Below are 27,680 nucleotides of genomic sequence, written 5' to 3' on the forward strand. Positions count from 1 at the left end.
TTGCAGCTTGACTCTGAACGCATCTGAAGCAGAATTCCCTCTTCCTCAGGGAGACCTCGGCATTTTTCTCTTAATCCTTCGACAGGTCAGAAGAGGCCTACCCACACTGTGGAGGGTACTCTGCTTCACTCAAGGGTTACTGATTAAATGTTAATCGCATTTAAAAAAATACCTTCACAGCGAGATCTAGACTGGTATTTGAAACTGGGTACCATGGCCTAGCCAAGTTGACACATAAAATTAACCATCACATCCTCTCTCTGCTGCATTATTTTTACTTATTTGAAGATAAACTTAAGTTTTTCTCTGTCTAGATCATTCTCATCAGAATATAAACCTCCCGAAATACCTCTTACTGTTAATGAAAGAAGCCTCCTTTGTCCCTTCCCCATATCTATCCAGTTTCCTCCCCATTTTGTGGCTCTCTTTTACAGCAAGAAATCTCTAGAAGGGTTGCCTTTACCCACTGTCTTGGTTCATCTCCTCCTATTCCCTCCTGAACTTGTTCCAGTTTAGATCTTATCACTACAACCCCACTAATATTATGCTTGTTCAGGTCTCCAGTAACCTCCCATTTCCAAATCTTGTGGCCAATTCTCAGATCTCCTCTGTCTTGACCTGTCAGCAACAGATTTGACACGTCTGTTTATTCCATTCTCCTTGAAACACCTTTTCAGTGAGGTTACTGTGTCCCCAGCACATAGAACAGTGCCCAGTACATAGTATGCGCTCATATTTGTTGAACGAATGAACGTTAACAACAAAAGCAATGAGCAGTATATTGTGTCATTCATCCAAGACCCTTAAAATACGCACATACAAATCAGTCCAATATTATCTTAAGTGTAATGGCAACACCACCCACTCCTTTACATCTCTGCTTGTTTCACTGGTGGCTCTTTCCTGTCTCCTTTGTTGGTTTCACCTTGTCTTTGCAACCTCCTCGTGCTAAAAGTGTCCCAAAGTCTTTGGACCCGTCCCCTTCTCCATCGACATTTACTCTCTAGTCAGCTCTACTCGAAGTGTGCTCCTAGGACGGCACATGAATATTGGCTGGAGCAACCAAAATGTCCATCAGCAGATGACTAGATAAGGAAGATGTGGTACATATATACAGTGGAATACTACTCAGCCATAGAAATCATAAAATAATGCCATTTGCAGCAATATGGATGGACCTAGAGATTATCATACTAAGTGAAGTAAGTCAGACAAAGACAAATATCATATGATATTACTTATATGTGGAATCTAAAATATGATACAAATGAACTTATTTATGAAACAGAAATAGACTCACGGACATTGAAAACAAGTTTATGGTTACCAAAGGGGAAAGGGGATGGGGGAGATAAATTAGGAGTTTGGGATTAGCAGATACAAACTAATATAAATAAAATAGATAAACAACAAGGTCCTACTGTATAGCACAGGGAACTACATTCAATATCCTGTAATAAACCATAATGGAAAAGAATATAAAAAAGAATATATATATATGTATAACTGAATCACTTTACTGTATACCAGAAACTAATACAACATTGTAAATCTACTATACTTCAATAAATTAAAAACAAAGCAAAACAAAAAAAACATTGGCTTGGCGCTTAGTAGAAATGCATGTTCTCAGGCTCCACCCCAGACCTGAATCAGAATCTCTAGGAATGGGGCCCTGGAATCTGTTTTAACAAGCTCTTCAGATGATTCTTAGGCACCCTAAGGTTTGAGAAGTACCACTTTAGGGAATTCCCTGATGGTCCAGTAGTTAGGACTCCACACTGTCACTGCTGAGGGCCTGGGTTCAGTCCCTGGTCAGGGAACTATCATCCCACAAGCCACACAGCACAGCCAAAAAATAAATTTAAAAAAAACCAAAAAGCAATAACAAAAAACCCCAAAAACATGGCCCAAGAAGTACCGCTTTCGATGACTCATTCTCATGGCTTTAACTGAGAACGTAGATACTCCTAGTCAAGACCTTTTCCTTGAAATCTAGATTACAACCCCATTCTTCCAGGTCCTCTGGCCAAAAAACTTGGAGTCATCCTTGATTCTCTCTTTCTCACATTTAGTCCTTTAGCTAATTCCATTGCTTCTGCCTTTTGTGCTCATCCTGGTCCAAGCCTCTACCATCTATACCCACCTGGATTATCATAAGAGCATCCTAACTGGTCTCCCTGCTATTCTAGTCTGCACAGCAGCCAGGGTGATCCTTTCACATTCTAAGTCAGATGATGTCACGGCTCATAACAAACCCTCCAATACTCCTCTAGTTAGAAACCAAAGTTCTTACAAAGGCCTGTAAGACCCTACCATATTTGCCACCCCTGACACCGCCCACCCCCTGCCACCCACCCACACACACACGCACGCACACACACACGCACGCATGCCACTCTGACCTGTTCTTTTACCACTCTTCTCCATCACTTTGCTTTGTGTCACACCAGCCTCCTTGTTATGCCTCAGCCACGCCAAGCGTACTCCTGCCTCAAGGCCTTTGCACTTGCAGTTTCCTCTGCCTAGATTCTCCTCCCCTACATACATACAGGGCATGGCTCAATCCTGCATTTCCTTCACGTCCTCATTGCTCATCCCCCATCTCACTGGCACCCCATCCATATCACTTCATATCCACAGCACTTATTACCTGACATAGGATGCATCTTATTTATGCATTTATATATCGCCTGTCTTCCATACTAGAATGTCAGCTCCAAGAGGTCAAGGATTTGGTTTTGTTCACTACTGTGCCCCTAACACATAGAACAGGGCCTGGTACAGAGTATGTGCTCACATATTTGTTCAATGAATGAATGTTAACAACAAAAGCAATAAGCAGTATGTGATGTGATTTATTCAAGACCCTTAAAATATGCACATATAAGTCAGTCCAATATTATTTTTATCTTAAAAGTAATAAAATAGCAATACCAGATGGAGCCTGTTTTTATATTCTTATTACCAGAGTAGGATGCTTTTGCTAACTAAATTAATTCTTCCTTCTGGAAAGAAAGATGTGAAATCATGTTTACTGAACTCCTATTGCATTCCAGCCCTAAGCTAAGTGCTCACTACAACTCTTTTGGATGGTGGTCTTAGCCATATTTTGGAAGTGAGGACACTGGTATCACCATCAAACTCTTCCTCACTCTTTGTATCAGCAGTTGAGATCTTCCTATTCTCCTCTTTCTCTTACCATGCCCAAGTGCAAATAATTCTGCTTTAGGCAACCTGCCTTAGATGTGTACATGCATCTTATTATCTTGTCTCTCCCTTATCCCTTTTGTTCATTTATCTCAAGAGAATCACTTTCTTTTTTTCTCTTTCCTGATTCTATTTTGTGAAACTAGAATACTCTGTTCATAGCAGATATGTGTGAAAGTAATTCTAGTGGCGGAAAAAGAAATCTATACATTTTGAAGTAGGATTGGCATTATCAGGAGTCACTGTCACCAAATTTGAAACCCTTTAAGACCTGAGACACAGTCACAATCTCTATTGAAATTTCTGTGTTTTGTTTTATCTCTAAGCTGTTTTCCGAGAATATGGATTTGAGGTTAAAAAAAAAAAAAAAACAACCAAAAAAAAAACCCTGTATTTTTAGAAACTACTAGAACTGTTTGTTATATTTCTCACTCCCTTTGTAGTATTCTAGCCAAGATGTGAATTAATTTAGAAATGTAATTACCACCAATGACATTGTTTCTTTGGAGGCAGTGCTTTGTGAGTTTCAAATGGCTAGTTTAAAATAAACTTTTTGGAAGTAGAGTCTATCTGAAGACTGAGAGCTATCTATGTTCAATATATACATTATTATGACTTTTACCTCGCTTTCGTATTTGACACTTCATTTGTTGAAATGATGACAGTAAATGTAAACTACTGCAGTTTTGAATGACCCAGATGAACCTTGTGGTTGAAATGTAGAGTGTAATTACAGTGTTTTGATTTTTCTGTTTGCTTCTTGTCTCTGCCCGTGGTAGCTTTTAGTCTCGTTTGTATCTTACAGTAGTTGTGTTTGGAGCATATTCTATATCCTTAATTTAATAAGAATTCAAATCCTATGAAATTAAAAAGACAGAAATGCATGGATTTAAAAGCAGGCTAAATCTGTCTCTGATATGCTGTAAAAACCAATGATATCAATGCCAGGTGGGGCCTGGATTGGATGAGATGGAAAGGGAAAATGGAGCAGGTAACGTTTCAGAGCTTGGGGGAAGACAATTTTCATATTAGTAGTAGTTTCTTTTTTTTAATTGAAATACAGTTGATTTACAATATTGTATATGTACAGTAAAGTGATTCAGTTATACATATATATTTTTTTAGATTCTTTCCCATTATAGGTTATTATAAGATATTGAATATAGTTCCCTGTGTTATAAACACAACAGTAAATCCTTGTTGTTTATCAATTTTATATATGGTGGTGTGTATATGTTAACCCCAAACTCCTAGTTTATCTCCTGCCCCTTCCCCTTTGGTAACCATAAATTTGTCTTCTATGTCTGTGAGTCCATTTCTGTTTTGTAAATAAATTCATTTGTATTTTTTAGATTCCACATATAAGTGATATCATGTATTTGTCTTTCTCTAACTTACTTCGCTTAGTATGATAATCTCTAAGTCCATCCACATTGCTGCAAATGGCAATACTTCATTCTTTTTTATGGTTGAGTAATATTCCATGGTGTATATACGTGTGTGTGTGTGTGTATGTGTGTATGTATACACACGCACCACATCTTCTTTATCCATATCTGTTGATAGACACTTAGATTGCTTCCAAGTCTTAGCTATTGTAAATAGTGCTGCTATGAACATTGGGGTGCATGTATCTTTTTGAATTAGTTTTCATCTTTTCCAGGTATATACTCAGGAGGGGCATCACTGGATCATGCGGTAGCTCTATTTTTGTTTTTTTGAGGAAACTCCATACTGTTTTCCATAGTGGCTGCACCAATTATATTCCCACCAACAGTGTAGGAGGGTTCCTTTTTCTCCACACCCTCTCCAGCATTTATTATTTGTAGACTTTTTGATGATAGTAATTCTGACCCGTGATACCTCACTGTAGTTTTGATTTGCATTTCTCTAATAATTAGTGATGTTGAGCATCTTTTCATGTGCCTTTTGGCCATCTGTATGTCTTCTTTGGAGAAATATCGATTTAGGTCTTCTGCCCATTTTTTGATTGGGTTGATTTTTTCTTTGATATTGAGCTGTATGAGCCGTTTGTATATTTTGGAAATTAATCCCTTGTCAGTCTCATCGTTGGCAAATATTTTCTCCCGGTCAGTGGGTTGTCTTTTTGTTTTGTTTATGGTTTCCTTTGTTGTGCAAAAGCTTTTAAGTTTGATTAGACACCATTTGTTTATTTTTTATTTTATTTCTTTTGCCTTGGAAAACTGATCTCAGAAAATATTGCTGTGATTTATGTCGGAGAATGTTTTGCCTATATTCTCTTCTAGGAGTTTTGTGGTGTCATGTCTTATATTTAAGTCTTTAAACCATTTTGAGTTTATTTTTGTATATGGTGTGAGGGAGTGTTCTAACCACTGATTCACATGAGGCTATCCACCTTTCTCAGCACCACTTTCTGAAGAGACTGACTGTTCTCCGTTGTATATTCTTGCCTGCTTTGTTGAAGATTAATTGACCATGGGTGTGTGGATTTATGTCTGGCCTTTCTACTCTGTTCCATTGAGCTGTGTTTGGTTTTGTGCCAGTACCATACTGTTTTGATTACAGTAGCTTTGTAGTGTTGGCCAAAGTCTGGGAGGGTTACGCCTCCAGCTTTGTTCTTTTTCCTCAGGATTGCTTTGGTAATTCTGGGTTGTTTGTGGTTCCATATAAATTTTAGGATTATTTGTTCTAGTTCTGTGAAAAATGTCATAGGTAATTTGATAGGATCACATTAAATCTGTAGATTGCTTTGGGTAGTATGGCCGTTTTAACAATATTAATTCTTCCAGTCCAAGAGATGGGATATCTTTCCATTTTACTTTCTCTTTCTGATATTTCATTATTAGTGTAAAGAAATGCAACAGATTTCTGTATATTAATCTTATATCCTGCTACCTTCCTGAATTCATTTATTAGTTCTCATAGTGTTGGTGTGGAGTGTTTAGGGTTTTCTGTATAGAGTATCATGTCATCTGCATATAATGACAATTTTACGTCGTCCTTCTAATTTGGATACATTTTATTTCTTTTTCCTGCCTGATTGCTGTGGCTAGGGCTTCCAGTACTATTTGAATAGAAGTGATGAGAGAGGGCATCCATGTCTTGTTTCAGAATTTAGCAGGAAGGCTTTCAGCTTTTCACTGTTGAGTATTATAATGGCTATGGGTTTGTCGTAAATGGCTTTTACTATGTTGAGATACGTTCCCTCTGTACCCACTTTGGTGAAAGTTTTTATCATGAATGGATTTTGAATTTATCAAATGTTTTTTCTGCATCAGTTGAGATGACCATGTGGTTTTTGTCTTTTGTTGATATGGTCTATCACATTGATTGATTTGCATATGTTGAACCATCCTTGTGACTGTGGAATGAATCCAACTTGATCATGGTGTATAATCCTTACTATGTGCTGGATTCAGTTTGCTAATATTTTGTTGAGGATTTTTGCATCTATATCCATCAAAGATATTGGCCTGTAATTTTCTTTTTTTGTAGTGTCTGTCTGGTTTTGGTATCAGGGTGATGGTGGCTTCATAGAATGACTTTGGGAGTGTTCCTTCCTCTTCAGTCTTTTGGAAGAATTTGAGAAGGATAGGTGTAAGTTCTTTGTATGTTTGGTAGAATTCCCCAATGAAGCCATCCATTCCTGGAGTTTTGTTTGCAGGGAGTTTTTTTTAAAGTTACAGATTCTATTTCACTTCTAGTGATTGGTCTGTTCATATTATCTATTTCTACTTGACTCAGTTTTGGCAGGCAGTATGTTTCTCGATATTTGTCCATTTCTTCTAGGTTGTCCAATTTGTTCATATATAACTTCATAGTATTTTCTTATGATTTTTCGTATTTCTGTGGTATCAGTTGTTATTTTTCCTCTTTCATTTTTTATTTATTTTTTAAATTTATTTATTTTTCTTCTTGGTGAGCCTGGCTAGAGGTTTGTCAATTTTGTTTGTCCTTTCAAAAAGCGAGCTCTGGTTTTATTGATTTTTTTTCTTTTTCTTTTTTGGATCTCTAGTTTATTTATTTCCTCTTTGATCTTTATTATTTCCTTCCTTCTGCTCACTTTGGGTTTTGTTTGTTCTTTTTCTGATTCTTTTAATTGGTAGTTTAAGTTGTTTATTTGAGATTTTTCTTGTTTTTTGAGGAAGGCTTGTATTGCTATGAACTTTCCTCTTAGAACTGCTTTTGCTGCATCCCATAGGTTTTGTATTGTTGTGTTTTCATTGTTGTTTGTCTCGAGGTATTTTCTGATTTCCCCCTTGATTTTATTTTTGACTCATTGGTTTTTTTAGTAGCATATTGTTTAGTTTCCATGTAATCATTTTTTTTCTCATTTTTCTTTCTGTGGTTGATTTCTAGTTTCATACCATTGTGGTCAGAAAAAAATGCATGAAATAATTTCTGTCCTTTTAAATTTGTCCTAGTATGTGGTCTGTCCTAGAGAATGTTCCATGCATGCTTGAAAAGAATGTGCATTCTGGGTTTTTTGGATGTAGTGTCTGTAGATATCAATGAAGTTCAACTATTCTATTGTGTGATTTAGGATCTCTGTTGCCTTATTGGTTTTCTTTCTGGAAGGTCTGTCCATTGATGTCAGTGGAGTGTTAAAGTCTCCTACTGTTATTGTATTCCTCTCAGTTTCTCCCTTTATGTCTGTTAGTACTTGTTTTATGTATTTAGGTGCTCCTATATTGGGTGCATATATGTTAACCAGTGTAATATCCTCTTCTTGTATTGATCCTTTTATCATTATATAGCATCCTTCTTTATCTTTCTTTATGGCCTTTCTTTTAAAGTCTATTTTGTCTGATATGAGTATTGCTACCCTTGCTTTCTTGTCGTTTCCATTTGCATGAAATATCTTTTTCCATCTCCTCACTTTCAATCTAGGTATGTCTTTCACCCTAAAGTGGGTCTTTTGTAGGCAGCATATTATAGGTTCTTGGGTTTTTTAAATCCAATCTTCCACTCTATGTCTTTTGATCAGAGCATTTATTTATTTATTTATTTATTTATTTATTTATTTATTGTATGAATAAATAATAATTTATTTAGTCAGCATTTTACTAACGGTTTTTTTTTTATTAGTTTCTGCTTTATAACAAAGTGAATCAGTCATACACATACATCTGTTCCCACATCCCTTCCCTCTTGCATCTCCCTCCCTCCCACCCTCCCTATCCCACCCCTCTAAGTGGTCACCAAGCACCAAGCTGATCTCCCTGTGCTATGCGGCTGCTTCCCACTATCTATCTACCTTACATTTGGTACTGTATATATGTCCATGCCTCTCTCTCGCTTTGTCACAGCTTACCCTTCCCCCTCCCCATATCCTCAAGTCCATTCTCAAGTAGGTCTGTGTCTTTATTCCTGTTTTACCCCTAGGTTCTTCATGACATTTTTTTCCCTAAATTCCATATATATGTGTGAGCATACGGTATTTGTCTTTCTCTTTCTGACTTACTTCACTCTGTATGACAGACTCTAGGTCTATCCACCTCATTACAAATAGCTAAGTTTCGTTTCTTTTTATGGCTGAGTAATATTCCATTGTATATATGTGCCACATCTTCTTTATCCATTCATCCGATGATGGACACTGAGGTTGTTTCCATTTCCGGGCTATTGTGAATAGAGCTGCAATGAACATTTTGGTACATGTCTCTTTTTGAATTATGGTTTTCTCAGGGCATATGGCTAGTAGTGGGATTGCTGGGTCATATGGTAGTTCTATTTTTAGTTTTTTAAGGAACCTCCATACTGTTCTCCATAGTGGCTGTACCAATTCACATTCCCACCAGCAGTGCAAGAGTGTTCCCTTTTCTCCACACCCTCTCCAGCATTTATTGTTTCTAGATTTCTTGATGATGGCCATTCTGACTGGTGTGAGATGATATCTCATTGTAGTTTTGATTTGCATTTCTCTAATGATTAATGATGTTGAGCATTCTTTCATGTGTTTGTTGGCAGTCTGTATATCTTCTTTGGAGAAATGCCTATTTAACTCTTCTGCCCATTTTTTGATTGGGTTATTTGTTTTTTTGTTATTGAGTTGCATGAGCTGCTAATAAATTTTGGAGATTAATCCTTTGTCAGTTGTTTCACTTGCAAATATTTTCTCCCATTCTGAGGGTTGTCTTTTGGTCTTGTTTATAGTTTCCTTTGCTGTGCAAAAGCTTTGAAGTTTCATTAGGTCCCATTTGTTTATCTTTCTTTTTATTTCCATTTCTCTAGGAGGTGGGTCCAAAAGGATCTTGCTGTGATTTATGTCATAGAGTGTTCTGCCTATGTTTTCCTCTAAGAGTTTGATAGTTTCTGGCCTTACATTTAGGTCTTTAATCCATTTTGAGCTTATTTTTGTGTATGGTGTTAGGGAATGATCTAATCTCATACTTTTACATGTCCCTGTCCAGTTTTCCCAGCACCACTTATTGAACAGGCTGTCCTTTCTCCACTGTACATTCCTGCCTCCTTTATCAAAGATAAGTTGACCATATGTGCGTGGGTTTATCTCTGGCCTTTCTATCCTGTTTCATTGATCTTTCTGTTTTTGTGCCAGTACCACACTGTCTTGGTTACTGTAGCTTTGTAGTATAGTCTGAAGTCAGGGAGCCTGATTCCTCCAGCTCCGTTTTTCCTTCTCAAGATTGCTTTGGCTATTCGGGGTCTTTTGTTTTTCCAAACAAATTTTGAAATTTTTTGTTCTAGTTCTGTGAAAAATGCCAGTGGTAGTTTGATAGGGATTCCATTGAATCTGTAGATTGCTTTGGGTAGTAGAGTCATTTTCACAATATTGATTCTTCCAATTCAGGAACATGGTATATCTCTCCATCTATTTGTATCATCTTTAATTTCTTTCATCAGTGTCTTATAATTTTCTGCATACAGGTCTTTTGTCTCCTTAGGTAGGTTTATTCCTAGATATTTTATTCTTTTTGTTGCAGTGGTAAATGAGAGTGTTTTCTTGATTTCACTTTCAGATTTTTCATCATTAGTGTACAGGAATGCCAGAGATTTCTGTGCATTAATTTTGTATCCTGCTACTTTACCGAATTCATTGATTAGCTCTAGTAGTTTTCTGGTAGCATCTTTAGGATTCTCTATGTATAGTATCGTGTCATCTGCAAACAGTGACAGCTTTACTTCTTCTTTTCCAATTTGGATTCCTTTTATTTCCTTTTCTTCTCTGATTGCTGTGGCTAAAACTTCCAAAACTAAGTTGAATAAGAGTGGTGAGAGTGGGCAGCCTTGTCTTGTTCCTGATCTTAGTGGAAATGGTTTCAGTTCTTCACCATTGAGCACGATCTTGGCTGTGGGTTTGTCATATATGGCCTTTATTATGTTGAGGAAAGTTCCCTCTATGCCTACTTTCTGCAGGGTTTTTATCATAATTGGGTGTTGAATTTTGTCGAAAGCTTTCTCTGCATCTATTGAGATGATCCTATGGTTTTTCTCCTTCAATTTGTTAATATGGTGTATCACATTGATTGATTTGCGTATATTGAAGAATCCTTGCATTCCTGGAATAAACCCCACTTGATCATGGTGTTTGATCCTTTTAATGTGCTGTTGGATTCTGTTTGCTAGTATTTTGTTGAGGATTTTTGCATCTATGTTCATCAGTGATATTGGCCTGTAGTTTTCTTTCTTTGTGCCATCCTTGCCTGGTTTTGGTATCAAGGTGATGGTGGCCTCGTAGAATGAGTTTGGGAGGGTTCCTCCCTCTGCTATATTTTGGAAGAGTTTGAGAAGGATAGGTGTTAGCTCTTCTCTAAATGCTTGATAGAATTCGCCTGTGAAGCCATCTGGTCCTGGGCTTTTGTTTGTTGGAAGATTTTTAATCACAGTTTCAATTTCAGTGCTTGTGATTGGTCTATTCATATTTTCTATTTCTTCCTGATTCAGTCTTGGCAGGTTGTGCATTTCTAAGAATTTGTCCGTTTCTTCCAGGTTGTCCATTTTATTGGCATAGAGTTGCTTGTAGTAATCTCTCATGATCTTTTGTATTTCTGCAGTGTCAGTTGTTACTTCTCCTTTTTCATTTCTAATTCTATTGATTTGAGTCTTCTCCCTTTTTTTCTTGATGAGTCTGGCTAATGGTTTATCAATTTTGTTTATCTTCTCAAAGAACCAGCTTTTAGTTTTATTGATCTTTGCTATTGTTTCCTTCATTTCTTTTTCATTTATTTCTGATCTGATTTTTATGATTTCTTTCCTTCTGCTAACTTTGGGGTTTTTTTGTTCTTCTTTCTCTAATTGCTTTAGGTGCAGGGTCAGGTTGTTTACTCGAGATGTTTCCTGTTTCTTAAGGTGGGATTGTATTGCTATAAACTCCCCACTTCGAACTGCTTTTGCTGCGTCCCATAGGTTTTGGGTCGTCGTGTCTCCATTGTCATTTGTTTCTAGGTATTTTTTAATTTCCTCTTTGATTTCTTCAGTGATCACTTCGTTATTAAGTAGTGTATTGTGTAGCCTCCATGTGTTTGTATTTTTTACAGATCTTTTCCTGTAATTGATGTCTAGTCTCATAGCATTGTGGTCGGAAAAGATACTTGATACAATTTCAATTTTCTTAAATTTACCAAGGCTTGATTTGTGACCCAAGATATGATCTATCCTGGAGAATGTTCCATGAGCCCTTGAGAAAAATGTGTATTGTGTTGTTTTTGGATGGAATATCCTATAAATATCAATTAAGTCCATCTTGTTTAATGTATCATTTAAAGCTTGTGTTTCCTTATTTATTTTCATTTTGGATGATCTGTCCATTGGCGAAAGTGGGATGTTAAAGTCCCCTACTATGAGTGTGTTACTGTCGATTTCCCCTTTTATGGCTGTTAGTATTTGCCTTATGTATTGAGGTGCTCCTATGTTTGGTGCATAAATATTTACAATTGTTATATCTTCTTCTTGGATCGATCCCTTGATCATTATGTAGTGTCCTTCTTTGTCTCTTCTAATAGTCTTTATTTTAAAGTCTATTTTGTGTGATATGAGAATTGCTACTCCAGCTTTCTTTTGATTTCCATTTGCATGGAATATCTTTTTCCATCCCCTTACTTTCAATCTGCATGTGTCTCTAGGTCTGAAGTGGGTCTCTTGTAGACAGCATATATATGGGTCTTGTTTTTGTATCCATTCAGCCAATCTGTGTCTTTTGGTGGGAGCATTTAGTCCATTTACATTTAAGGTAATTATTGATATGTATGTTCCTATTCCCATTTCCTTAATTGTTTTGGGTTCGTTATTGTAGGTCTTTTCCTTCTGTTGTGTTTCTTGCCTAGAGAAGTTCCTTTAGCATTTGTTGTAAAGCTGGTTTGGTGGTGCTGAACTCTCTCAGCTTTTGCTTCTCTGTAAAGGTTTTAATTTCTCCATCAAATCTGAATGAGATCCTTGCTGGGTAGAGTAATCTTGGTTGCAGGTTTTTCTCCTTCATCACTTTAATTATGTCCTGCCACTCCCTTCTGGCTTGTAGAGTTTCTGCTGAGAGATCAGCTGTTAACCTGATGGGGATTCCCTTGTGTGTTATTTGTTGTTTTTCTCTTGCTGCTTTTAATATGATTTCTTTGTGTTTAATTTTTGACAGTTTGATTAATATGTGTCTTGGCGTATTTCTCCTTGGATTTATTCTGTATGGGACTCTCTGTGCCTCCTGGACTTGATTAACTATTTCCTTTCCCATATTAGGGAAGTTTTCAACTATAATCTCTTCAAATATTTTCTCAGTCCCTTTCTTTTTCTCTTCTTCTTCTGGAACTCCTATAATTCGAATGTTGGTGCATTTAATGTTGTCCCAGAGGTCTCTGAGACTGTCCTCTGTTCTTTTATTTCTTTTTTCTTTATTCTGCGCTGCAGCAGTTACTTCCACTATTTTATCTTCCACCTCACTTATCCGTTCTTCTGCCTCAGTTATTCTGCTATTGATCCCATCTAGAGTATTTTTCATTTCATCTATTGTGTTTATAATCGATGCTTGATTCATCTTTAGTTCTTCTAGGTCCTTGTTAACTGTTTCTTGCATTTTGTCTATTCTATATCCAAGATTTTGGATCTTGGAAATAGAATCTTGGATCATCTTTACTATCTTTATTTTGAATTCTTTTTCAGGTAGACCGCCTATTACTTCTTCATTTGTTAGGTCTGGTAGGTTTTTATCTTGCTCCTTCACCTGCTGTGTGTTTTTCTGTCTTCTCATTTTGCTTATCTTACTGTGTTTGGGGTCTCCTTTTTGCAGTCTGCAGATTCGTAGTTCCCGTTGTTTTTGGTGTCTGTCCCCAGCGGCTAAGGTTGTTTCAGTAGGTTGTGTAGGCTTCCTGGTGGGGGGGACTAGTGCCTGTGTTCTGGTGGTTGAGGCTCGATCTTGTCTTTCTGGTGGACCCGTCCACGTTTGTTGGTGTGTTTTGGGGTGCCTGTGGCCTTATTATGTTTTTAGGCAGCCTCTCTGCTAATGGGTGGGGTTGTGTTCCTGTCTTGCTAGTTGTTTGGCATAGGGTGACCAGCACTGTAGCTTGCTGGTTGTTGAGTGAAGCTGGGTGCTGGTGTTGAGATGGAGATCTCTGGGAGATTTTCGCCGCTTGATATTATGTGGAGCTGGGAGGTCTCTTGTGGACCCGTGTCCTGAAGTTGGCTCTCCCACCTCAGAGGCACAGCACTGACTCCTGGCTGCAGCACCAAGAGCCTTTCATCCACCCGGCTCAGAATAAAGGGAGAAAAAGTAGAAAGAAAGAATTAGTAGGAGAAAGAAAGAAAGAAAGAAGGAAAGAAAGGAAGGAAGAAAGAAAGAAAGAAAGGAGGGAGGGAGGGAGGAAGGTAAGAAAAAGGGAGAAAGGAAGAAAGAAGGGAGGGAGTGAGTAAGGAAAGAAAGAAAGAAAGACAGGAGGGAGGAAGGAAGGAAAGAAAGAAAGAAAGAAAGAAAGGAGGGGCGGAGGGAGGGAGGGAGGAAGGGAAGGTAGGAAAAAAGAGAGAAGATAAAGTAAAATAGAATAAAGTATGATAAAATATAGTAGTGTTATTAAAATAAAAAAGTAATTAATTAAAAAAAAAAACGGACGGATAGAACCCTGGGCCAAATGGTGGAAGCAAAGCTATACAGAGAAAATCTCACACAGAAGCATACACATACACATTCACAAAAAGAGAACAGGGAGAAAAAATCGTAAATCTTGCTCTCAAAGTCCACCTCCTCAATTTGGGATAATTCGTTGTAAAAAGAGGAAAAGGGGAAAAAAATCTTAAATCTTGTCCTCAAAGTCCGCCTCCTCAATTTGGGATGATTCGTTGTCTATTCATGTATTCCACAGATGCAGGGTACATCAAGTTGATTTTGGAGCTTTAATCCTCTGCTTCTGAGGCTGCACAGAGAGATTTCCCTGTCTCTTCTTTGTTTTCACAGCTCCAGGGTCTCAGCTTTGTATTTGGCCCCGCCTCTGCGTGTGGGTCGCCGGAGGGCGTCTGTTCTTCGCTCAGACAGGACGGGTTTAAAGGAGCCGCTGATTCGGGGACTCTGGCTCACTCAGGCCGTGGGGGAGGGAGGGGCACGCAGTGCGGGGTGAGCCTGCGGCGGCAGCGGCCGACGTGACGTTGCACCAGCCCGAGGCGCTCCGTGCACTTTCCCGGGGAAGCTGTCGCTGGATCCCGGGATCCCGGCAGTGGCGGGCTGCACAGGCTTCCCGGAAGGGGGGCGTGGACAGTGACTTGCGCTCGCACACAGGCCTCCTGGCGGCGGCAGCAGCAGCCCCAGCGTCCCACGCCCGTCTCCGGGGTCCGCACCTTTAGCCGCGGCTCGTGCCCCTCTCTGGAGCTCCTTTAAGCAGCGCTCTTAATCCCCTCTCCTCGCGCACCAGGAAACAAAGAGGGAAGAAAAAGTCTCTTGCCTCTTCGGCAGCTCCAGTCTTTTTCCTGGACTCCCTCCAGGCTAGCCGTGGTGCACTAACCCCTTCAGGCTCTCTTCCTGCCGCCAGCCCCAGTCCTCTCCCTGCGCTCGACTGAAACCCGATACCTGAGCCTCAGCTCCCAGCCCCCGCCCGCCCCGGCGGCCGAGCAGACAAGCCTCTCGGGCTGGTGAGTGCCTGAGGGCACCGATCCTCTGTGCGGGAATCTCTCCGCTTTGCCCTCCGCACCGTTGCTCCGAAGCTTTCCCCCTCCGCCACCCACAGTCTCCGCCCGCGAAGGGGCTTCCTAGTGTGTGGAAATCTTTCCTCCTTCACGGCTCCCTCCCACTGGTGCAGGTCCCGTCCATATCCTTTTGTCTCTGTTTATTCTTTTTTCTTTTGCCCTACCCAGGTATGTGGGGAGTTTCTTGCCTTTTTGGGGGTCTGAGGTCTTCTGTCAGCGTTCAGTAGGTGTTCTGTAGGAGTTGTTCCACGTGTAGATGAATTTCTGATGTATCTGTGGGGAGGAAGGTGATCTCCGCGTCTTACTCTTCCGCCATCTTCACCCACCTCCGATCAGAGCATTTAGTCCATTGACATTTAAAGTAATTATTGATAAGCATGTACTTATTGCCATTTTAAACCTTGTTTTGCAGTTTATTGTGTAGTTCTTTGTTCCTTTCTTCTTTTTGTTTTTCTTTTGTGATTTGATGGTTTTCTTTTGTATTATGTTTAAATTTCTTTTTGTTTTTTGTGAATCTATTATATGTTTTTGATTTGTGGTTACCCTGGTTTTCAAGTATGTTAACCCATAACTATTTCTACCTTCTTTAGACTCATAGTCATATAAGTTCAAATACATTCTAAAATATCTACATTTTTTATGCCCCTCCCCCACATTTCGTGATTTTGATGTCCTATTTTACATCTTCATGTTTATTTATTTTTTTGCTGTTCATTATAGTTATAACGCTTTTATAAAAATTTTCTTACTGGCTTATTTAAGTGATCTTCAATCTTTTTATATATTTGCCTCTCCTATTGTGTTTTTCCCTTTCCTATAGATTCTTGCTTATTTTCTGCTTAGAGAAGATCCTTCAATATTTCTTTTAGGTTAGGTTTAGTATTGCTATCTTCTTTTAGTTTTTGCTTGTCTGAGAAATTCTCAGTTTCTCCTTCTATTCTAAAGGATAATCTTCCTGTGTAGAGCATCCTAGGTTGCAGGTTTTTCCCTTTCAGGACTTTGAATGTATAATGCTACTCCCTTCTGGCCTGCAACATTTCTGCAGACAAATCAGCTGATAACCTTATGGGGGTTCCCTTGTACTGACTCTTTGTTTTTCTCTTACTGCCTTTAGAATCCTCTCTTTATCTTTAACTTTTGCTATTTTAATTATGTTATGTCTCATTGTGGGTCCATTTAAGTTCATCTTGTTTGGGACCCTCTGTACTTCCTGTACCAGGATATCTGTTTCCTTCTTAGGTTTGGGAAGTTTTCAGCCATAAATTCTTCAAATACATTTTTGATCCTCTTTTCTCTCTCTTCTCCTTCTGGAACCCCTATTGTATGTATGTTGGCATGCTTTGTATTATCCAGTAGATCTTGTATGTTCCTTTAATTTTTTCTTTTTTTTTTCTTTTTTTTTTTTTTTACATTTGTCTTCCTGTCTGCTGTTCTGATTGGGTGATTTCTATTATTTACCTTCCAGATCACTTATTTGTTCTTCTGCATTATTTGGTCTGCTGTTCATTGCCTTTAGCTTGGTGTTTATCTTGGCAATTGAGTTGTCTAATTTTGATTGGTTCCTCTTTATAGTTTCTAGTTCCTTGTTACAGTGACCTGCATTTCTATAGATAAATTTTCTTAATTCCTTCAGCATTTTTATTACCTCATTTTTGAACTCGGGATCTGGTAGACTGGAGTTGTCTTTTTCATTGTTTATTCTTTCAGGGGGTTTCTCCAGTTCTTTTAATTGGGAGTAGTTCCTCTGCTTTTTCATTTTACTTAAATTTCTCTGACTCTATGAATTTAGGAGAAACAGTTATCTACTGTGGTCTTGAAGGGCTTTTTTTATGTGCGAGTGTCCTTGTGTAGGCTGTGTGAGTCCAGTATTTTTGATATAAGGGCTGTTTTTAGTATGGATGTCTGCCACGTCTTTCCTCAGGGTGTGCTGGCTGTTGTCCCCTTGATATGGGGTGTGTTCGGTGTTGTGGTGACCAGAGCCTGCACTGGATGTTGGGTGGGGCCTCCTCTTTGCTATGTGGTTGTCACAGCCCTGTCATGGGCAGGGTCAGCTCCCAAGTTGTTGTAGTAGTAGCCCCTAGATCTAGTTCTAAGCTGTGATGCGAGATAGGTGGGACTGGAGTGCTCCCGCTGGGAAAGGAGGCGCTGTATATTCCTCCCCAGGGGCTTTCCGCTGCAGACATGCAATTCTGTGAGGATTCTGTGACACCACCCACCACCTGGTGTGCTTGCCCACAAAGTCCACCACTGCTGGTGTGCCCCCTGGACCTTCCCCCACTGTGGGAGCACTGATAATTGACTGGGATGTCAGCCCCACCTCTGGTGTGTGCCTGCTGCCAAAGCCCACTGCCACCAGAGGCATGACCTGCCTCGAGCATGCTGATAATGGGGCTTGTGTGGTGGACCTGTGCTCCATCTTGCGCACACCAACAGTGGCGCCCCCGACCACACTCCAGGCCCCTCGGGCTGCCTCTGTGCAGCCAAACTGAGTCCCCTCCCTGGGCCTGTCCACTGAAGCTTATGTTTCAAGACCCAGCCACTGTGAACACCAGGAGGCACATGTTTCGGGCTAGGAAGTGGGACAGCATGGCAGCCCTCAGAGCTGGTCCCTCTCTATGCTGCCTACCAGCAAGCCAGAACCTACACACTCCTCCCGAGCAAAGTCCAGGCCTCTCCAACTCCCTCTCTGTCCCAGCAGACCTCCCAGCAGGGGAAGGAGGTTCCCAGGATGAGAGAACCTTTCCTCCTTCACAGCTCCCTCCCAGGGGCACAGGTCTCATCCCGATTCCTCCTTCCTTTTTGTTTTTTGTTTTTTCCCTTTTGTACTACCTGGTTACATGGGGATCCTTCTTGCAGCTTTGATCTTGTGCCAGCTTTCAGTTGGTATTCTCTGAGAATTCTTCCACATGTAGATGTATCTTTGATGTGTTTGTGGGAGGAGGTGAGCTCCACATCCTTCTACTCTGCCATCTTGATCTCCCCTCACATTAATAGTTTCTTTAGGACCGCAGAAACTTCATATCCTCCAATGCTACATGTTGCAGTCTGGGCACTCATCTCATTTCTCCCCTCTTTTCCCCTCTTTTTACTGCCTCCTTTTCTTTTCTTTTTTTTTTTACCCCCTTATCTCTTGTCACTTTTATCCTATAAAGAAAGAAGTGAGGACAGGGAAAAGATAAAGAGGAAGAGAAAGATCCTTTTATTATTAGAATTCCTTCTTAACTCCATGCAACTAGATTTTGCTCATTATTTTAATCCCTAGACAGTTACAACAGAAAGACAATGTTTTGTCTCTATAGTCTTCATCAATAAATGTTTCAGTAGAGAAATATAAGATGTTTCCAAATTAAAGGACAAAACTTAAGGGGACTTCCCTTGAGGTCCAGTGGTTAAGACTGAGCTTCCAATGCAGGGGGCGCGGGTTCAATCCCTGGTTGGGGAACTAAGATCCCATGTGCGGTGTGGCACAGCCAAAAAAAAAAAAAAAAATTAGGGACTTTTGTTCTCGTTTCTATATGATAGGCAAAAATCATATGGGAACACGATATTGTTTGTTTCTTAAGTCTCAAGGAGCAGGGGTGTGGTGGAGAAAACTTGAAAGGCAAATTGAAGATCAAGAGGGATTTGAGGAGAAAAGTTAAGTCTTCTTCAGCTTATATATTTTAAATCATTTCTTCTGAATTTATTTTTAGCCTTTTAGAGTTTTCTTTAACTTCAAAAAGTATTTTCTTTTAAAAAAAAAAAGGTATTTTCAATTTCTTATCCTATGAGAATCTTTTCCCAAAAAACTCTTATCTATGGGCCCAAGAAACAAATTGAATAAAAATAGAGTTCTCCAAAAGATCAGGTCAGATCTCAAGAGCATTACAGAATAGAATTTGGAAGCTACTGGCATAAAGTTGTGCAAGTAAGCAAAAGTGGGACTGAAGACATGGTGGGTTCTCAACGAGAGTTTGATCTGAAATGAGCTGAAAGGATTTAGAAAATGCCTTTGTGTGTGTGTGTGTGAATAGTGTGAGGGGAAGGTTGGGAAGTCTTAACTTACTTTAACTTGCTCTTGATCTCTTGTTTATCAGATCCAGGTGATCGAGAATGACAGAGCCACCAGAGGGGGACAGGTTTATACCACCAACACCAGAGGCCAGATCCCTCCCCTGGTCACTACAGATTGTGTGATACAAGACCAAGGTACTTCTTTTCAGTTTCAGTTTTGACTGAGGTCTTAGTATTTCTCACATTTTTTAAGCAAATACATTGATACCCTTCAATAATGCTGTCTCTGATGGGCAACCCCTTTATAGCTGGTTAACAGGAACTAATTTGCCATTAATCAAGTAAAGAGAAGGTACTGTCGTCTGACTTCTACTGTATTCTCTGCTTGTAAAAATCTAGAGTTTCTGGTGAGATACAGTGCAATGTATCAATTTAAGAAAATTTTAAATTTTAATTTATGCGTTTAAAATTGTTCATGCCCTACTTTGGTTTAATTTATTTACTACAGTGGAAACCTGGCAGGATGACATGAGCAGAGCAGTAGGGGATTGAATACTTGAGTCAGCAGAACTGGTTCTAGTCCCAATGACATTTTTTTCAGCAAGTCCTTTAACATTTGGGGTTCTGGTTTTCTACTTTTAAACTGGGATGAGGAGAGGCTGAGCTCTGTCTCTACTGACTCTGTCCCATGTCTGCTATCAGTTTATATATCTGCCAAGCCTCATGCAGGTTTGATCTTTCTGGGAATATATTATTCTGTTATTTATGGCAAGTTAAAATATAGCCTGATGAGATGTGGCCGTCTCAGATTCTGAATAAACCCTTTTAATGGGTCATATACTCAATCCTGGAAATATAACATTGGTATACAGACAATCGTGTTGTCTCATCTCAAAGTTGTCAAGCCACCAGTTTCCCAATGGGGCTCCACTCTCTTCAGTCCATCCTCTGTGCTGCCTTCGGCACTGTCCTCATAGGGCAGGCAGCACGGTAAGGCAGAAAGAGCTCCGACTGGGAGCCTCACACGCCTGCACGCAAATCCAGGGTCTCTTCCTTAGTGTCCTGAGCTCTGCTTATCCCACCTCTCTGAACCTTAGTGTCGCCCTCTGTAAGATGTTAGGACTAAGACCTGCCCTGCAGGGGCAATGTACGGGTTAGAGATGACTCATGTATGCATGTGTGCACACGTATGTATGTTTATATGTATATAGGGGCTTGACGTGTAGAAGGGGTGATGTAAATCACAGGTGATGTTACTGTTATAGGTATTAATATTAAAACACACTTCAGATTACTTCATTTCCTATTCTAAAAATAATTTGTTCCTGACTACTTACAGAATCCATCCAAACTTGTCAAATGAATTCACATTTGTTAAGCACTTAGGACCTGGTATATAATAGGTTGGGCTCTATGAAATTGCTGATTTTTTTTCTATTATTGTTGACCTACAAAAATGGCAATTTCATTTCAACCTAATAGTAAGTGTTACATTCATGCTTTTAATATTTATTTATTTATTTAATATTTTAGTTTGAGGCACTTTACACACCTAAAGAATATTCCTTAGCAGCCTCATCTCTCATCTGTTTCTTCCTCTGCATCCGCCTCAGCCATACCAAACTCATCCCCTTCCCCTCCTGTCTCTGATTCTCACTTTGTACTATTTTCTCTGCAACAGACTGGGGACTGTTTTTTGTTCACTGTTGTACCCCTAGAAATTCACCTGGTATCTAGAATATAATGGTTGCCCAACAGATATCTATTGAATAACTGTATTTGGTATATATAAGTCTTACCTTTCTAGTTGGGAAATTCTTAGTTCTTCTAAACTCAATTTAATTTTTTCTTCGAAATCTCCTACAGTTTCTTCCCCCACAGTGCTTTGTATTCACTTCTTTCATAGCTCTTATTCCATTAAATTTTACTGTGCTTTGGGTCTGTCTTTCTCATGAGACTATGAGCTACTTAGGAGCAGGATCGTACTTGTTCATTCATTCATTCACTTATTCAGCAAATATTTATTCAGCACCTGTTACCAATGTAGTTAATATTTATTAAGTGCTTGCTATGCATTAAGATGGTCTTCTAAACACTTTATGTGGGTTAATTCACTTAATCCCCTGTATAACTTAATGAGATAAGCATAAATATCATTCTCATTTTACAGAATGGGAAACGGAGGCGCAGAATGCTTAGGTAGCTTATGCAAGATACGCAGCTAATGGGAAGCAAAACTAGAATTTGAACCCCAGCATTCTGATGCTAGAGCCCATGCTCTTAACCACTCACCTGCTGCCTCTATTCAGAAATAAAAGCCACAGTTCTATCCTTAAATGGGTGTACAATCTGGCAGGGAAAAAGAGATAACTTAGTATTAATTAAACTGTTATAATAGCAGGATAAAAGGAATATTGCTGTGGGAACTTAAATGTCAGGTAACTAACCCAGCCTGTCCTGCTAGAGTGGGGACAACTAAGCTGAGTCTCAAGTGAGCAGGTGTAAACCAGAACAAAGGTGGAGACGTCGGGAGAGGAAAAGGTTGCCCGGCCGCGGAGTGGATGTGCTAAGGTTTGGCAGTGGGAGAGAGTGTACTTGTTAAGGAGCACCGTGTGCAGAGTTTTTTGTTTTTTGTTTTATTTTTGAACGTAGAGGTGATTTTATTATTGTGGTTAAATACACAAAATAAAATTTGCTGTGTTAATAATTTTTTAAACTAATTAATTTATTTATTTATGGCTGTGTTGGGTCTTCGTTTCTGTGCGAGGGCTTTCTCTAGTTGCGGCAAGCGGGGGCCACTCTTCATTGCGGTGTGCGGGCCTCTCACTATCGTGGCCTCTCTTATTGCAGAGTACAGGCTCCAGACGCACAGGCTCAGTAATTGTGGCGCACAGGCTTAGTTGCTCCGCTGCATATGGGATCTTCCCAGGCCAGGGCTCGAACCCGTGTCCCCTGCATTGGCAGGCAGATTCTCAACCACTGCGCCACCAGGGAAGCCTGCTGTGTTAATAATTTGTAAGTGTACAATTCAGTGACATTAATTACATTCACAGTGTTGTGCACCATCGTGATTATCCATTTCCAGAACGTTTTCATCAACCTGCACTGACACTCAGTACCCAATAAACAATCACTGCCCACTCCTCCACTCCGCCAGCCCCTGGTATCTCGTATTCTACTTTCTGCCTCTATGAATTGGCCTGGTCTAGGTGCCTCACATAAGTGGATTCATACAATATTTGTCCTTCTGTGTCTGGCTTATTTCACTTAGCATAATATTTTCGAAGTTCGTCCATGTTGTAGCATGTATCAGAATTTCATTCCTTTTTAGGGTTGAATGATATTCACTTTTATGTATATGCTGCATTTTGTTTATCCATTTATCTTTTTTTTTCTTTTTTTCTTTTTGCGATATGCGGGCCTCTCTGTTGTGGCCTCTCCCGTTGCGGAGCACAGGCTCTGGACGTGCAGGCTCAGCGACCATGGCTCACAGGCCCAGCCGCTCTGCGGCATGTGGGATCTTCCCGGACTGGGACACGAACCCGTGTCCCCTGCATCGGCAGGCGGACTCCCAACCACTGTGCCACCAGGGAAGCCCTTCATTTATCTTTTGAAGGACATTTAGGTTGTTTCCATCTTTTGACTACAGTGAATAGCCATAGCTATGAACATTGGTATACAGGTATCTCTTTGAGTTCCTGCTTTCAGTTCTCTTGGGTGTATACCTAGGAGTGGAACTGCTGGGTCATATGGTACATGTAGGGAAAGAGTATGAGGAAGAAGCAGAAAGAGAAGGAAAGACTAGGATGGCAGGGTCCAGATCATTATCATCTCTCCGTAGCCTGCAGCCCCACCCTTGGCAAAAAGAAAGAGCTGCCTGGCATGGAGGGAGCCCTGAAGTTGGCCCAGTCACATCCCATTTGCTGTAAAGCCCCTTCCTCTAGCCTGGGTTATTTGCTAATACTTATTAGTAGGCTTTTTTTTAATTGAAGTATAGTTGATTTACAGTATCATGTTAGTTTCAACTGTACAGCAGAATGATTCAGTTTTATATAGATTCTTTTTCAGATTCTTTTCCTTTATAGGTTATTACAAAATATTGAGTGGAGTTCCCTGTGCTATGCAGTAGGTCCTTGCTGATTATCTATTTTATACACAGTAGTGCATATATGTTAGTCCCAACCTCCTAATTTATCCCTCCCCCACCCTCCTTTCCCCTTTGGTAACCATAAGCTTCTTTTCTATGTCTGTGTAAGTCTCTTTCTGTTTTGGAAATAAGTTCATTTCTGTCTTTTTTTTTTTTTTTAGATTCCACATGTAAGTGATATCATATATCACATGATATTTGTCTTTGTCTGGTTTACTTCACTTAGTATGATAATCTCTAGGTCCATCCATGTTGCTGCAAATGGCATTATTTCATTCTTTTTTATGACTGAGTAATATTCCATTGTATAAATACAGCACATCTTTACCTATTCATCTGTCGATGGACATTTAGGTTGCTTCCATGTCTTGGCTATTGTAAATAGTGCTGCAGTGAACACTGGGGTGCACGTATCTTTTCAAATTATGGTTTTCTCTGGATATATCCCCAGGAGTGGAATTGCAGGATCATATGGTAGCTCTATTTTTAGTTTTTTGAGGAACCTGCATACTGTTCTCCATAGTGGCTGCACCAATTTACATTCCCACCAACAGTGTAGGAGGGTTTCCCTTCTCTCCACACCCTCTCCAGCATTTATTATTTGTAGACTTTTTGATGATGGCCATTCTGACTGATGTGAGATGATACCTCATTGTAGTTTTGATTTGCATTTCTCTAATAACTAGGGATGTTAAGCATCTTTTCATGTACCTTTTGGCTATCTGTAGGTCTTTGGAGAAATCTCCATTGAGATCTTCTGCCCATTTTTTTGATTGGGTTGTTTGTTTGCTTGTTTTTGATATTGAACTGCATGAGCTGTTTGTATATTTTGGAGATTAATCCCTTGTTGGTCACATCATTTGCAAATATATTTTCTCCCATTCTATAGATTGTCTTTTCATCTTGTTGATGGTTTCCTTTGCTGTGCAAAAGCTTTTAAGTTCAATTGGCTCCCATTTGTTTATTTTTGTTTTTATTTCCATTACTCTAGGAGACGGATTGAAAAAGATATTGCTGCAATTTATGTCAAAGAGGGTTCTGCCTCTGTTTTCCTCTAGGAGATTTATAGTATTCGGTCTTACATTTAGGTCTTTAACCCATTTTGAGTTTATTTTTGTGTATGGTGTTAGTGAATGTTCTAATTTCATTCTTTTACATGTAGCTGTCCAGGTTTCCCAGCACCGCTTATTGAAGAGACTGTTTTTTCTCCAGTGTATATTCTTGCCTCCTTTGTCGTAGATTAATTGACCATAGGTGCGTGGGTTTATTTCTGGGCATTAGTAGACTTTTTAGGATGTAGCCCAAGGATCTCAGACACACACAGAAATTCACAGATATAAATAAAGTATAGAAACAGAAGGAACCTTGGACTTTGTTTAGTGTGCTCTCTCACTTTACAGACGTGAGGGCACTAAGGCCCAGAGAGGTTAAGTGATTCGCCCAGGGCCACACAGCTGCTTAGTGGCAAAGCCAGTGAAGAGAAACACCTACTTCAAGAATATTACTCCTTTGCCTTTGGCTGCAGGATCTAATTTAAGACTCAACTTGTCCTTTGCTTCTGTGCTTCTGCCCATCCTACAAGACCCTGTTCAAGCACGGCATCCTTTGTGTAGTCACCTCTGATCTCCGTGGCAGACTCATTGCCTCCCTTGGGCCACTTCATAATCGATTTGCTCTTCTGTGATACTTACCAGCCATGTTGTAATTATCTGTTTTATTATTATTCTCTTCTACCAGACCTTGAAGCCAGAAGCTTCATTCTGTCCTATCTCTAAGCTTCTAGCATGGGGATTGGCTTCATAAATATTTGTTGAATGAATAACTTATTGAATGTTTTTAGTCAGATTATCCCATAAGTTTCTTTATTAAGCATATTAGGAATTTTGGCTCTTAATTACCAAGGTTGCTAAATTATCTACTGTAACCTTACCTTTCATGCCCCACTTCTGTATACTGGCTTAAAAAATTCTTCATTGCTTTTTAAAAATTTTATTCTTTGTGTGCATTATCTTCTTGTAACAAGTTTGTTTAGTCACCTTCACAAGCTCATTCATATGCATATTTCACTGTAAAAGATAAGTGTTTTAAAGATAACAAATATTCAATTTCAATATATTATTGGAAATGTTGAGTAGTGAAAATTGAGTACAATGAAAAAATATACTTTAAAACATTCAAAAATTCTTATTTCCCACTATGTGTAACTTTGCGTGATGATGATAATGAGGAAGATTTTATCTAAGTTATATGAAATATGCAATAATAGGGGTTCAAGCATATTTACATTTACTACCTAATATTGGGTTGGCCAAAACTCTTGTTTTACTCTGTGTTAGTATTCACCTGGATTCTTACAGCAGTGGACCCATCTACCTGTCTCTGATCTTTTTTCCTGCTCCCAGAAGCTATCCAGTACATTCTGAATAGATTAATTTTCTTCAGGTATTTATTTGATCATATTGCTAAAAAATGTCCCCTCATTGCCCCTGGGCAAACAAGATTGGTCTTAACTCCTCATCCAGGATTCAAGACCTGGACCCAGCTTATCTGGGATGTTGTAGAGAATTGTGATAGGTTCTAATACCACTTTTGCCATTTACTAACCCTTTGATTAGGGTAAGTCCCTTAACCTCGCAGTGTCTCAGTTTTCTCCTCTGTAAAATCGGGTCACAGAGTATCAATCTCATAGGCGACTGTGAGGTGAAAGTGAATTTACACATAACAGCCTTAGAATAATGCCTAACCCACTGGCAATTATCGTTATTATTATTATCCTTTTTGTTAGTACCACGTTTCTCCCTTTTCTCAGACCCTCTGCAGCAGAGCCCCCGAACTGGATTCAGCCTACAGTCATGTTAATTAATCATACAGAATAATTTGTTTCTATTTGAATTAGTTGCCATTATATAAAAATCAGAATATTTTATGTAAATATCCATATTTCTAGCTGGTCCCCCCAAAATGTAAAATGTGGCAGTAATAGATTGAAGATGAAAAGAAACTCAGCTTTCTTAGGTCCAGCCTTCCCCTCATTCTGGACCCACCTGTGCAGTGAAACATGGCCAGAGAAAGGCTCACAACCACACTGCAGGGTCTGTTTAAACTCAGAACCATGAACTTCCCAGCACATTGTCCTTCCCAAGTCCTTTCACTTTTCCAGTCTCCTTAGTAACTGTTTCACAATCCCTTCTGAAACCGGTAACCTCCCATCCTTTCTTTCAGCTGCTCTTACTTCCTCCTTTCTGAGAAAAGGGCACAATCAGAAGAGAATTCTCACCATCGCATCAACCCCCTGTTGTAATGTGTCCTCAGGCTCTGCCTTCCTGATTTGGCCATAAATGTGCTCTAGTTGTAAGCCAGCCTCTCCTGCTGTGCACTACTGAAGTGTATTGCTACCATAAGTTTCCCTTCTTTATTCTTATGTCATCAATATTTCTCCTTTTACACAAGTATTCCCATCTTTTAAAAAACCTCCTATCTTAAAAAAATTAAAATGTTCTCTTGATCCACTTCTTTTACCAGCTACCCCTCTTTTCTTTGCTCCCCTCCACAATAAAACTTGAAAGGACTATTGCCAATTCCTCGCCTGCCTTTCTCTCCTAAACTCACTCTAGGCAGCCCCCCTACTTCACCCCCACTCCTCACTCCCCCATTCCACCAAAATTCTCTCTTCCGGGTCTCCACCACCCTCCACGTTGATAAATCCAGTGGTCATGTTGATCTGGGGGCACCACCTGGCACAGATGCTCCTGCCTTTTCCTTGATGTACTTTCTTCACTTCACCTCCAAGACACCCAGACTCCCTTGTTTTTTCCCTTCTCAGTCTTTAGCTGATTTCTCCTTTTCCTCTGGCTTCTTTATGTTAAGAGGACCAAGGGCTCAGTCCTCGGTCGTCTTCTCTTCTCTGGCCACCGTGATTCCCTGGGTGGTTTTAATCTAGTTTTGTGGTTTCAAATACCATCTATATGCTAAGAACTCCCAAATGTGTATCTCCAGCTCAGCTTTCAGCCCAACACCAAGACTCATGTATCTAATTGTTTACTCAGCATCACTGTTTGATTGCTTAATAGATTTCCCAAATGGACATGTCCAAACCCAGATTCCTGATCTCCACCCACACATCTGTTTAAAAAAATAAAACAAAAAACCCGTTCCCTTCCTGCAGCCTTTCTCTTTTCTGTTGGTGGCAACTTCATGCTTCTGATTCCTCAGGCCAAAAATTTTGGAGTCATCC

General features: G+C 39.6%; 1 protein-coding gene across 2 annotated transcripts in view; it reads left to right on the plus strand.

Annotated features, from left to right (window-relative positions):
• Window positions 1-27,680, plus strand: part of SEC24D (SEC24 homolog D, COPII coat complex component) — a gene marked incomplete at its 5' end in the record, with an annotated part of 122,125 nt that overhangs the window by 19,335 nt on the left and 75,110 nt on the right. For both annotated transcript variants that reach the window (XM_079697737.1, XM_079697738.1), the window contains one exon: window positions 19,383-19,494. In XM_079697737.1, the coding sequence (XP_079553863.1) occupies window positions 19,383-19,494 (112 nt within the window). The remainder of the gene's footprint in view (window positions 1-19,382; window positions 19,495-27,680) is intronic.

Source organism: Hyperoodon ampullatus (assembly GCF_949752795.1).
Source record: "Hyperoodon ampullatus genome assembly, chromosome: 1".
Lineage (NCBI taxonomy): Eukaryota > Metazoa > Chordata > Mammalia > Artiodactyla > Ziphiidae > Hyperoodon > Hyperoodon ampullatus.